This window comes from Alosa sapidissima, chromosome 16, assembly GCF_018492685.1.
Source record: "Alosa sapidissima isolate fAloSap1 chromosome 16, fAloSap1.pri, whole genome shotgun sequence".
NCBI classification, from domain to species: domain Eukaryota; kingdom Metazoa; phylum Chordata; class Actinopteri; order Clupeiformes; family Clupeidae; genus Alosa; species Alosa sapidissima.
Window position 1 is genome coordinate 6,304,941 of NC_055972.1, and position 12,500 is coordinate 6,317,440.

At 45.5% G+C, this 12,500-nt stretch overlaps 1 protein-coding gene across 1 annotated transcript in view; it reads right to left on the reverse strand.

Moving 5' to 3' along the window:
- Nucleotides 1–12,500, reverse strand: part of hhat (hedgehog acyltransferase) — an 82,249-nt gene that overhangs the window by 41,301 nt on the left and 28,448 nt on the right. Inside the window, exon 9 of the mRNA XM_042065512.1 lies at nt 4,586–4,621. Coding sequence (XP_041921446.1) covers nt 4,586–4,621 — 36 coding nt within the window. The remainder of the gene's footprint in view (nt 1–4,585; nt 4,622–12,500) is intronic.

Genomic DNA, 12,500 nt, shown 5'->3' on the forward strand with positions numbered 1-12,500 from the left:
TCAAAGGGGCCGCTTGAGAGCCTCCATATGTTTCCCCCGCTTACAGAAGAAACCCTTCATTGGGCAAGAGAATAAAACAAACAATGGCTGCCTGCAATTGGCTAATGGCCGAGACACTCACTGCTTCACAATTATTGTGTGTGTGTGTGTGAGTGTGTGTGCGTGTGTTTGTGTGTGTGGTCTTGATGGTGAATCTTTTTAAACAGCATACCTAAGAGAGCAAACTAAATGCAATGGGTTAAGATCTAAGTGCTACAGCTCTAGAGAGGTATGTGTGGGTGAATGTGCATGAAAGCGCGTGTTTATGTGTGTGTGTGTCTGTGTGTGTGTGTGTGTGTGTGTGCGTGTGTCTGTGTGTGTGTGTGTGTGTGTGTGTGTGTGTGTGTGTGTTTTACAACCCCAAATCAGAAAAAGTTAGACAACAAAGACAACATAGACAACATATCAAATGTTGAAAATGAAAATTTCGACTATTTCATGGAAAATATATGTTAATTTTGAATTTGATGCCAGCAACATGTTTCAAGGGAATGTTTATCACTGTGCTGCTTCATTTAGAAACATTCTGTAAATGTGTAGGAACTGAGGGGACCAGTTGTTAGAGTTTTGAGAATAAAATGTTGTTGATGCAAGTAATTTGACAAGTCTGGACTGCAGACAGGCCATTTTAGCACCTGGACTCTCCCCTCTATGGGGAAATACTGTTTAAATATGTGCAGAATTCATTTTGGCATTGTTTTCCTGATTCAAGGTCTTCCATGGAAAAAAACATTGCCTGGATGGCAGTGTATGTTGCTCAAAACCTGTATACATCATTTAGAATTGATTGTGCTTTGCCAAATGTGCAAGATGCCCATTCTGTAGGCACTAATGCACCTCCACACCGTCATAGATGTTGGGTTTCGAACTGAGCACTAAAATAAGTTGGATATGTTGGCTACTTGGAAAGGCCCTCTTCCAGATGAATCCATGATTACCAAAAAATTGGTCTAACCACAGGACCTTTTTCCATGTTACCTCATTTCATTTTAAACAAGCTCAGGCCCTGATAAGACGGTGGTATTTTCTGAATCATGTCTCAATTTTGGCTGTTTTAGCTGTTGCAAATTTGGCTGCAGTTTTTGAATTGAGTATCAAATTGTGCAGAAAGACAATGGTTATCAGAGGTTTTCCTGAGACCATATAATGACAGGTCTGGTGTTGATGCAGTGCCATCTGAGCCCATACAATGACAGGTCTGGAAACAGGTCTGGTTTCGATGCAGTGCCATCTGAGGTCCAAAAGACCACAGCAATCCTCATTTGTGCACACAGGTTTACACAGTGATGAATACCCATATCTTTACTTCTAAGAGACCCTGACTCTCTGGGATGCTCTTTTTCATACCAAATCATGTTGCCAGTTAATTAGTTTTGAAACATTCCTCCTTTTGTTTTCTTTATCATTGCACAACTTTTCCAGCATTTTGTTACCCCCGTCCCAATTTTTTTTGAAACATGTTGCTGGTATCAAATTCAAAATTATATAAAAAACATATATTTTCCAGGAAAGTGTCACATTTGTCATTTTCAACATTTCATATGCTGTCTGTGTCCTTTTTGCAACTAAATATGAGTTTAAGAAATTTGTAGATTATTACATTCTGTTTTTATTCACATTTTACACAACGTCCCAACTTTTTCTGATTTGGGGTTGTAGTGGTTGTTCACACCTAGACAAAAGCTCTGGCAGAGTAAAGGCACATGAGTAGAAAAGGTATGTGTGTGTGTGTGTGTGTGTGTGTGTGTGTGTGTGTGTGTGTGTGTGTGTGTGTGTGTGTGTATGTGTGTGCAGAGTAAAGGCACATGAGTAGAAAAGGTGTGTGTATGCAACACGAGGCAGTTTGTCAGATAAAAGCCGAGTTCTATGTATGTGTGTGTGTGTAAGTGTGTTTGCCCTCCACAGTTTAAAAACCCATTTGCAAACAGCGTCTAATTAATGAGTGCCATCAGATCTGTGTGTGTGGGAACACACTCATTTCCAGATGCACACACACACAGATCTGTGAGTGGGAACAGACTGATTTCCATAACATGCTTCAGCTGCTTATCGACTGTTACTAAGGGCAGAAGTGTGCTTTTGTGCTTAAGGCTCATTTAAGTGTGGTGGCCTCGCCCTCCCGATGATCACACACACACACACACACACACACACACAGACACACAGACACACAGACTAATCACTCATGCACCACAAAAGACTGTGGCTGAGATTCATGTATAGAGACCTAAGTTATTTGTCTCAATTCATGGAACAGTTTAAATCAATCGCTGCTGCACCCGAAACAGATCACTCCGAAGCGAAAAAAACAAAAAACAAAGATTTCACATATTCACGTGATTCACTCACACTATTCATTCAGAAAATGCGTAATTACTCTCTCTCTCTCTCTCTCTCTTTCTCTCTCTCTATTCAATCGATGTGTTCTTCTCTCTAATTAAGAGTTTGGTCAACACACATTAATTAATGTGGAGCATGATTTCTACAAGCTAATGAACAACGCCCCAGCCTTTGAAAAGTATGGAGTGTTAGAGGAGCTTAGGAGGACTTTAAATATCCAAGTGTTCATAGGTTGTGGCGTCACATCAGTAACAGAATAACTTTTTGACCGAGGTCAAATAGTCATTCTGTGATAGTGATGTGATGCCACAACCATAATGAGGTCAAAAGTCTCTCTCTCATTCTCTTTCTAGCTGTTCATTTAATTCAATACGAACAATTGGCATGACCACTCAAAAGAAAAATAGTGTTGTCAAAGCATAGTATAGATCACATCAATGCATTTGATTTCAATACACTCCCTCATCGATAAATTGATAAATACACATTGCCTCTTTCTCTCTCTCTCTCTCTCTCTCTAATTAAAGAGGATGACGTCTACACCGACATCACCAGAGGTCAACTCCCAAGCCAATTCAGAGGAAAGGTGACCTAGAGCAGACACCATCTATGATTGTAATTAGATTACACCATCTGTCCGTCTGTCTGTGTGTGTGTGTGTGTGTGTGTGTGTGTGTGTGTGTGTGTGTCTGTGTGTGTGTGTGTGTGTGTCTGTTGAGTGTGTACTGCTCACAAAACCAACATGCTTTGTAAGTGTCACTCCATCAGCACACCGTCACTGCACTGAATCACACAGAGAGGACGGAGACAGAACAGAAAGCGCCCAGTCATCTTCACTCATTGTCTGATTGGTGCCCTGTCATCTTCACTCATTGTCTGATTGGTGCCCTCTAATCTAGATCTGTGTCTGATTGGTGCCCTCTAATCTAGATCTGTGTCTGATTGGTGCCCTCTAAGCTAGATCTGTCCTCCACAATAAACACACTTAACCTGTGGCTCAGGAGCTGAGAACATACGGTGTCTGGCTGTGTCCACCCACTCCCCTCCTCTCCTCTCCTCTCCTCTCCTCTCCCCACACACCCATCTTCCATCCCAACTCTCAGATAAGGTCATATGGGTATCTCACAGGCTGTCTGACTCCATGTCCAGTCCAACCCTTGCTGCTTCTGTCTGTCTGTCTCCATAACCCCCATGCCACACACACACACAAACACACACGTACACGCACGCACACACACACACACACACACACACACACACACACACACACACACACACGCACACGCACACGCACACACACGTACACACACGCACACACACCTCTGGCTCCAGCTTTGCTGCATGTCCGTGACGTCTCACTCCCAAGCGCTCCCTCAGCCTAAGGAGGAGGCTGCACGGATGTCCGCACCTTTCCAGCATCCAGCATGCCCCCTTCCCCTGGCCTCCAGCTCCAGCCCTGCTGCCTCTGCCTCTGCCTGGGCTGGGCTGGCCTGGGCTGGGCTGGGCTGGACTGGGCTGGGCTGGACTGGACTGGGCTGTGCTGGGCTGGGCTGGGCTGGGTCTGCCACTGCAGTGGGCTCCAGATGGCGTAAACCAGCAGCGGGCACCATGCAGCTACCAAACACTCTGCTTCAGGCTGCCAGTGCCCATGGCCCCATGTGCCCTTGTGTTTGTGTGTGTGTGTTTTTTTTTTGTGTATGTGTGTGTGTGTGTATGTATGTGTGTGTGTGTGTGTGTGTGTGTGTGTGTGTGTGTGTGTGTGTGTGTGTGTGTGTGTGTGTCAGTATGTCTGTGTCTGTCTCTAGGGGGAGCCTAGTGAGATGTCTGCTGTTTTTGTAGGTGTTTATCCATCAAGTCATAACACTGTTACGCCTGCTCTGTTTCTCTGCCAGCTATGTGTCTGTCTGTTTGGTGCAGAGAGCATCACTTTTGTACTACGCATGGAAATGTTGAGTCATGAAGCAATGCAAAAGTATCATACCTACTGTAGTCAATACACTCATTAGGTGATTCATCACACATGCAAACACACACAAACCAAGTCCCAGACAGACACACACACACACACTCTCTTTCTCTCACATGGGCTCCTTCTCCCTCTTACACACACATACAGTACATACAGATACACACACAAATGCTCTCTCTGTCCCACACACACCACACCATACACACACACACACACACGCAGTCTCACAATCCTTACCTGATGAGCCACCTGTAGAGTCCCACATCAAAGTGTCTGCAACAAACAAAGATGAAATAAATAAATAAATAAATAAATAAATAAATAAACAAACAAACAAACAAACAAACAAACAAACACCCTAAATCCAGGTCTCAGTGAACATGAAATCTATGTTCACTGCCCTTAGCCTGGTCTCATCACACACACACACACACACACACACACCATGTGTGTTTTCTCACAAAGCTCAAACAATTTCACCAGTGCCATGGGTGTGTTTTGCGGGAGTCGTTTCAAGCAGGAAAAAAAGGATCTAATTGATCCCTGCAGAGCTGGAGAAACACACATCCATCAGTCCAAACTCCATTCTGCCCCCCCCTCATTAGTTCATTAGAGGCCCTCACACAAACATCAGCCGCAGCACAGCCTTGAGGTCGCACACACACACACACACACAGCACAGCCTGGAGGTCGCACACATGCTATAAAAACATATTGACAACTCGCTCACTGGGGACCCTCTGCTGCCGAGCTTGAGATTCCCTTCCTGTCAGCATACACACACACACACACACAGACACAGACACAGACACACACACACACACACACACACACCGAGATTCCCTTCCTGTCAGCATACACACACACAGACACACACACACACACACACACACACCGAGATTCCCTTCCTGTCAGCACACACACACACAGACACAAACACACACACACACACACACGAGATTCCCTTCCTGTCAGCATACACATCTCTCTCTACCTCATTGCATCAAAGGCAATCTTTATTGCTACTGGGTTGCGTAATATCCCAGTATAGGCTAAGCCCTGATGTACAGTTTTTGACAATCAGGAGAGAAATACAAGTTTACTGGAAATGTGAAGAGGAAATGTGGTAATTGCCGTCGAGGGTCATCCACTTTTCCTCAAATTGCGTCAGGATTCGCACAACGCTGTCAGCAATGTTCTTTTCTCACCAAAGAAAGGAGCTTGCTTTTATTATTGTTTCTTGGCCGAGATTCCAGAAATACACATTTCCTATTTCAGTGAAATTTCTATTTGTGCTATTTTGCTCTATATTAGAAGGTGTACAGTAGCTCTTCTTCCTCTTGTGATGTGGCAGTGGGAACACAGCTTGGCATCTCTGGGTGTGTTGCTATTCCCTGAGGACATACCCTGGTACAGTATACCCTATATGGCCCAGCTGATCTTGGGGTCTGCAAGTTGGTATTAGTTCTCCCACTGTCTGTTTCTGTCCTCAACCTGACCTCTCTCTCTCTCTCTCTCTCTCTCTCTCTCTCGCAATCTGCAAGAAAAAAAACTACAATGCCAAAAGTACAGTAGTTAGCCACTGAATCGGTGGCATTAACACAGGGCCCGTCTCTCCAAAGCATGGCTACGAAAAGGAAGAACCTTAGAAACTGCCCTAACACTTCTATAGCAATTGTGAGTGTATCATTACACACATTACCTGTGTATCACCTCTCTGACCTAATCTCTCCATCACTCTGTGTGTATGTGTGTGTGTGTGTGTGTGTGTGTGTGTGTAAGTGAATGTCCAACAGAAAGGATGAGATGGACAGATTGATACACTGATGGAAAGAGAGAGGGAGGAGGACTCAGTGAGTGAGAGTGAAAGAGTGACATTTTCCAGGATGTCTCAGGCGAGTGTGTGACTGTATGTGTGTGTATGTGCGCATGTGTGTTTGTGTGTGTGTGTGTGTGTGTGTGTGTGTGTGTGTGTCTGTATGTGTGTGTATGTATATATGTGTGTGTGTGTGTGTGTGTGTGTGTGTGTGTGTGTGTGTGTGTGTGTGTGTATACAGTTCAGAACAAAATTATTCATACCCATGGCAAATATTGATTCAATGTTGATTTTCGCTTTATCGATATGTTTGCTCTGACTGAAAATGACACCGACACATGTCAAAAGGTTGTAAGACGATGTGGTAGAAACATGGAATCAAAAAAAGAAGAATGAAAAATGTCTTGTCCAAAATTATTCATACCCTTTTTAAATAATTTCTTTAATTTCTATAGCTATAGCTCTGGCCCAGCCAGAGTCCAGACCTCAATCCGTCAAAAAAGTGAGTACAAGGCCAGAGTGATGGCAAATAATCATTCCTGCCTCAAAACCTGGATTGCAGCTAAAAAGGTGCGGTCTACAATCATTGTGGAGACATGGAGTGGCTTGGTACGTATTATAAGAACCATTTTGAGAGCTTTGATTAAATATGTTTCCAGTGAATATTTTAAAAGGGTATGAATAATTGTGGACACGCCATTTTCAATAAAAATGTTAAAAAAGATAAAAAGGCTTATTTTTTTGATTCCATGTTTCTACCACATTGTCTTACAACATTAAATCAATATTTGCCAGAGGTATGAATAATTTTGTTCTTAACTGTATGTGTGTGTGTATGTCTGTATGTGTGTATGTGTATATGTGTGTGTGCATGTGTATGTGTGTGTGTGTTGGCTGAGTGTGTTCACCTGTGAGAACAGGAGGCAGTGTGATTGATTAACTCTGAAACTCACTGCAGCAGAAAGCCCATTGATTGGAGGAAACAGGTCCGTTCCAGGGCCCATGTGACAACAGGATAAGAGAGGAAAGAAACAGACAGATAGAGGCCAAGGCATCTGTCCTGCGGACGCACCTGTGGACACACGGCCTGGTGGGGGCCAAGGCTCCTGTCCTGCGGACGCACCTGTGGACACACGGCCTGGTGGGGGCCAAGCACAGGTCCTGCTGACGCACCTGTGGACACACGGCCTGGTGGGGGCCAAGCACAGGTCCTGCTGACGCACCTGTGGACACACGGCCTGGTGGGGGTGCCAGCACAGGAGATCCTGGTGATCAGGACACAACCAGCATAAGAGCTGTGGCGAGACCGTATCCACAATGTCCCTGTACTGTAATGTCCCTGTACTGTGATGTCCCTGTACTGTAACGTCCCTGTACTGTAACGTCCCTGTACTGTAACGTCCCTGTACTGTGATGTCCCTGTACTGTAACGTCCCTGTACTGTGATGTCCCTGTACTGTAACGTCCCTGTACTGTAACGTCCCTGTACTGTAACGTCCCTGTACTGTAACGTCCCTGTACTGTGACGTCCCTGTACTGTGATGTCCCTGTACTGTGATGTCCCTGTACTGTGATGTCCCTGTACTGTGATGTCCCTGTACTGTAACGTCCCTGTACTGTGATGTCCCTGTACTGTGATGTCCCTGTACTGTGACGTCCCTGTACTGTGATGTCCCTGTACTGTAACGTCCCTGTACTGTAACGTCCCTGTACTGTGATGTCCCTGTACTGTGATGTCCCTGTACTGTGATGTCCCTGTACTGTAACGTCCCTGTACTGTGATGTCCCTGTACTGTAACGTCCCTGTACTGTAACGTCCCTGTACTGTGATGTCCCTGTACTGTAACGTCCCTGTACTGTAACGTCCCTGTACTGTGATGTCCCTGTACTGTAACGTCCCTGTACTGTGATGTCCCTGTACTGTAACGTCCCTGTACTGTGATGTCCCTGTACTGTGATGTCCCTGTACTGTAACGTCCCTGTACTGTGATGTCCCTGTACTGTGATGTCCCTGTACTGTAACGTCCCTGTACTGTGATGTCCCTGTACTGTAACGTCCCTGTACTGTGATGTCCCTGTACTGTAACGTCCCTGTACTGTGATGTCCCTGTACTGTAACGTCCCTGTACTGTGATGTCCCTGTACTGTGATGTCCCTGTACTGTAACGTCCCTGTACTGTGATGTCCCTGTACTGTGACGTCCCTGTACTGTTTAACAGTAATAAGAACTGTAGAGAGACCGTATCCACAATGTCCCTGTACTGTGATGTCCCTGTACTGTGATGTCCCTGTACTGTGATGTCCCTGTACTGTAATGTCCCTGTACTGTGATGTCCCTGTACTGTGATGTCCCTGTACTGTGATGTCCCTGTACTGTGATGTCCCTGTACTGTGATGTCCCTGTACTGTAATGTCCCTGTACTGTGATGTCCCTGTACTGTGATGTCCCTGTACTGTGATGTCCCTGTACTGTGATGTCCCTGTACTGTAATGTCCCTGTACTGTAATGTCCCTGTACTGTAATGTCCCTGTACTGATTAACAGTAATAGTTGCTCAGTGATGCCTGTGGGAGATGCGGTCCTTACTAGCAGATGATGATGTGGAAGAGGAGAGGATATGAAGTCGTCCTGCATGTGAGGGACAACTGCTTAACCCTCCTGCTGAGTTACAGTCAAATTTGACTGATTTATATTGTTAATTTAATCTGACTATCATGATGAGGCTCCAATACTTTGTTCACACAGGACATCTTAACACACAAACAAATTTGTTATAATTTGTTGGTGTTTAATAAACCTGTGGTGTTTAATAAACCTGTGGTGTTCTCGATCAAAAATGACCAGCCAGCAGAAATGAATGGGTGAGACCACAGTCAATGTATAAAATTGAGTCCAAGCACATACCAATTGATCGGTTGGACAGTATGTGTGCTTGTCTACCTTCACACACACACACACACACACACACACAAGTTGTTCGATAACACTTTGGGGGGATGCTCTCCTAACTAGCAGATACTGATGCAGAGGAGGTGGAGGTTTGATGTCGTCCTGATTGTGAAGGACAATTGCTTAACCGTTCTCAGAACGTCACTAAGGACCAAGGGTATCCACAATGACAAGAGGAGTTGGAAGAGGGGGTGGGGATGTATGTGTGTGTGTGTGTGTGTGTGTTTACGAGTGTATATGTGTGTGAGTGTGTATGTAGAGAGTTACTGTATGTAGGGCAGTGGAGCACCATGTCGGCAAGGACACACACACACACACACACACACATTAAGGCAGTCCTGTAATCCTGTTACAGCTTTACTCATCGCCTACAGACAGGCTGATTCACAGAGAAAGCGAGAGAGAGAGAGAGAGAGAGAGAGAGAGAGAGGAAGAGAGAAAGAGAGAGAGAGAAAGACAGACATGAATCTTTCCACAAAACCAGTGCAGGCTTTGAATCTGATCTTCAGTGCAGGCTTTGCATCTGTTCTTCAATCTGTTTTTTTGTGTAAAGATTGTGTTTCCCTCATCGCTGGCCACTGCTGCTCTTGAGGGACAGAGAGTGCTGACTGGTCAGAGAGCTGGCTAGCAGGAATACCAGAGCTCTAAGCCATCCCCACCACCAGCTCTGAGAGAAGAGCTACGCCATCCTCTCCACCAACTCTCACCAACACTCCACTATGTCTAACCAGTCAGTAATCCCTACATTAAACAAAACCCGCATGAATATTCAACAATAATCAATAATAGGATCAGCATCAGCTCTTCTACAGTATCAACATCAGGTCAGGTGTGTGTGTGTGTGTATGTATCTGTGCGTGTGTTAGTGTGTTAGTCTGTGTTGTTGTGTGTAGAATGTGTGTGGCTATAAGCCATAAGAGAAAAGAGGAGACTATTGTTTCACCTCTGGGCCCACTATGAACTCCTCTCATCTGGAGAGGAACACAGAGGAACACAGAGATTTACTGTAAGGGATTGTAGTTGCTCATTTCCCATAAGGCCATCTGATTCCCCATGGGACAGCAGCCCTCTTAAACAAATGCAACAAATCCTGACTCCGAATGGCAACGTCTTGCATTAATTTAAGAGAAATCCAATTTATTCCGCAATAGATTTGTGGTAAAGACTGAGCGCTCCGAAGGCCTTAATACAGAAAAGGCTTGTGGGGCAGAATGTTTACCGTATCCATGGCTTCCCACTCATTAAAGCTTCTAATCCCAGAGCACTCCACTTCATTAGCTCTGATTCAGAGGAACGGCCGAGCCAGCAGACAGCGTCTTTAAATCGGACAGACGTGCACATAACTTAGCCCTTGTTTAGGCTGATAGCAGACCCCGTCTCAGCCTGTAAAAGCACGGGTGTCCGTCAGTCTGCCCACTACATCGAGCGAACGCAGCCCTCGGACACTAAGTAATGCCCATGACTGATATTTACTGCTCTATGAGCCAGACTTTATGAGCTCTTCCCTGGTTTATATATGAAAATGAATACCTGCTTTATGTATGTGTCTCTCTTGTGTGTGTATTATGGAAATATACAGTGCACTTTACAGTACAGCACAATCGCTTTGGTTCACTTGGTAAACCTTGTGCCACGACCTAGAGCCGCTTTAAGTGTGACTGGCATTCTGGATAAGCTCCACTGCCAACCTGAATAAATAATGCTTGCTTTATTTAAAGAGAAACTATGCAGTATTGGCAATTTATTCGCTGTTTTCTCGTTTTTTGCTTCTTTTTACTGGCTCCGTCATGACGAATGTCTGAGAAACTCCATCGCTACCTTGTTCTAGCCGTGCCTGGCGTGTGTGTGTATTTGAATGCAGTAAAGCAATTTGTTACACTCGTTATACTTCCTGACACTAAGGCCGCCGGCCCAAAGCTGCAAAGGTGGTTTTTCCGCTCACAGGCGCTGGGGGAAGTGAGACGGCCACCGTTCAACCCGAAAAAAAGTCATATAACCATTCCAATGAGTCTGAAGCTGTTAAGGTAAATTAAGCTAAAAAACCTGCATAGTTTGCCTTTAAGACAATATTTCTCAATCTTACAGTATTCCACGGCCAAGGATTTCCATTACCCCAGTGGAACGACGACAACGACCATGACGACAACAACACCCCCACCACCAGGTTACATTTATACGGAGCCAAAAGGAACACGGCATCACAAGTCCCGGCTCCCCTGTTGGCGTGCTCCACTGCTGACTCAGCAGGTATCTGCAGGTGACACGCACCCATTACGCTGAGTCATTGTAGCCACAGCTGAGGCGTCTTGGGGCCAAACCCATACAAATGTCGATGCATTCTTTCCCCCTTCCAAGCAGCCAGGACGCAGGAGGCTTTTGCCGTGTCAGGCTATCTAAGCCAAGTCCAGAGAGCAGCGTTTGGACGCCTGTGGCGGTTTATTTCAGTCCCTGTAATTCCCCCCATAATTCATCTGAAAAACACCAAGCAGTGTCTGGTGTGTCCAGGTTCAGCCCCTTGGCCATTTGTCTTCCCAGTGAACCCAACGTGTACCCTTGCAGGTGTAACCCCCCTCCGCCCCCACACACACACACACACACACACATGCACGCGCACACACACACACCACCAGTCCAGTCCTGCTTTGGTCTAGTGGGGCAGGGCATTCACACTTGTTCAATTAGCACACACACACACACACACACACACACACACACACACTGCTGTTCCCAGGTTCTCCCGCCTCAGTTAAAAGCACCTGCTTTAGCTTAGCTTTATTATCATGACTATTTTTTTTTTGCACAACACCACATAACAGCCCTGTGTTACTCCACATGTACAAGCACAAGCATGAACCACACACACACACACACACACACACACACACGTACAAGCACAAGCATGAACACGCACACACACACACACAGGTACAAGCACAAGCATGAACGCGCACATACACACACACACACACACACACACACACACACGTACAAGCACAAGCATGAACGCGCGCACACACACACACACACACACGCACGTACAAGCACAAGCATGAATGCGCACACACACACACACACGTACAAGCACAAGCATGACCGCGCACACATATGTATTGAAAGAGCAGTGACGCCACCCAGTCTTGAAGCCGGGTCTCCGGGGCGCTAAACCTGCTATGCCAAAGAGCCAGGCCCGTTGCTATGGAAGTCAGAGCACATACTCACAACTGTAGTGATGGCACTCCGTCATACACACACATGCTTTGAAACACTTATACCTACCCATATAAAAACACACACATACACAATATCCCTGTACACATGAGCCAAATGAAGTCTTCAGATCATATTTGTAATGTACAGCACGCCTGCGTATGCAGTATAGAACATTGG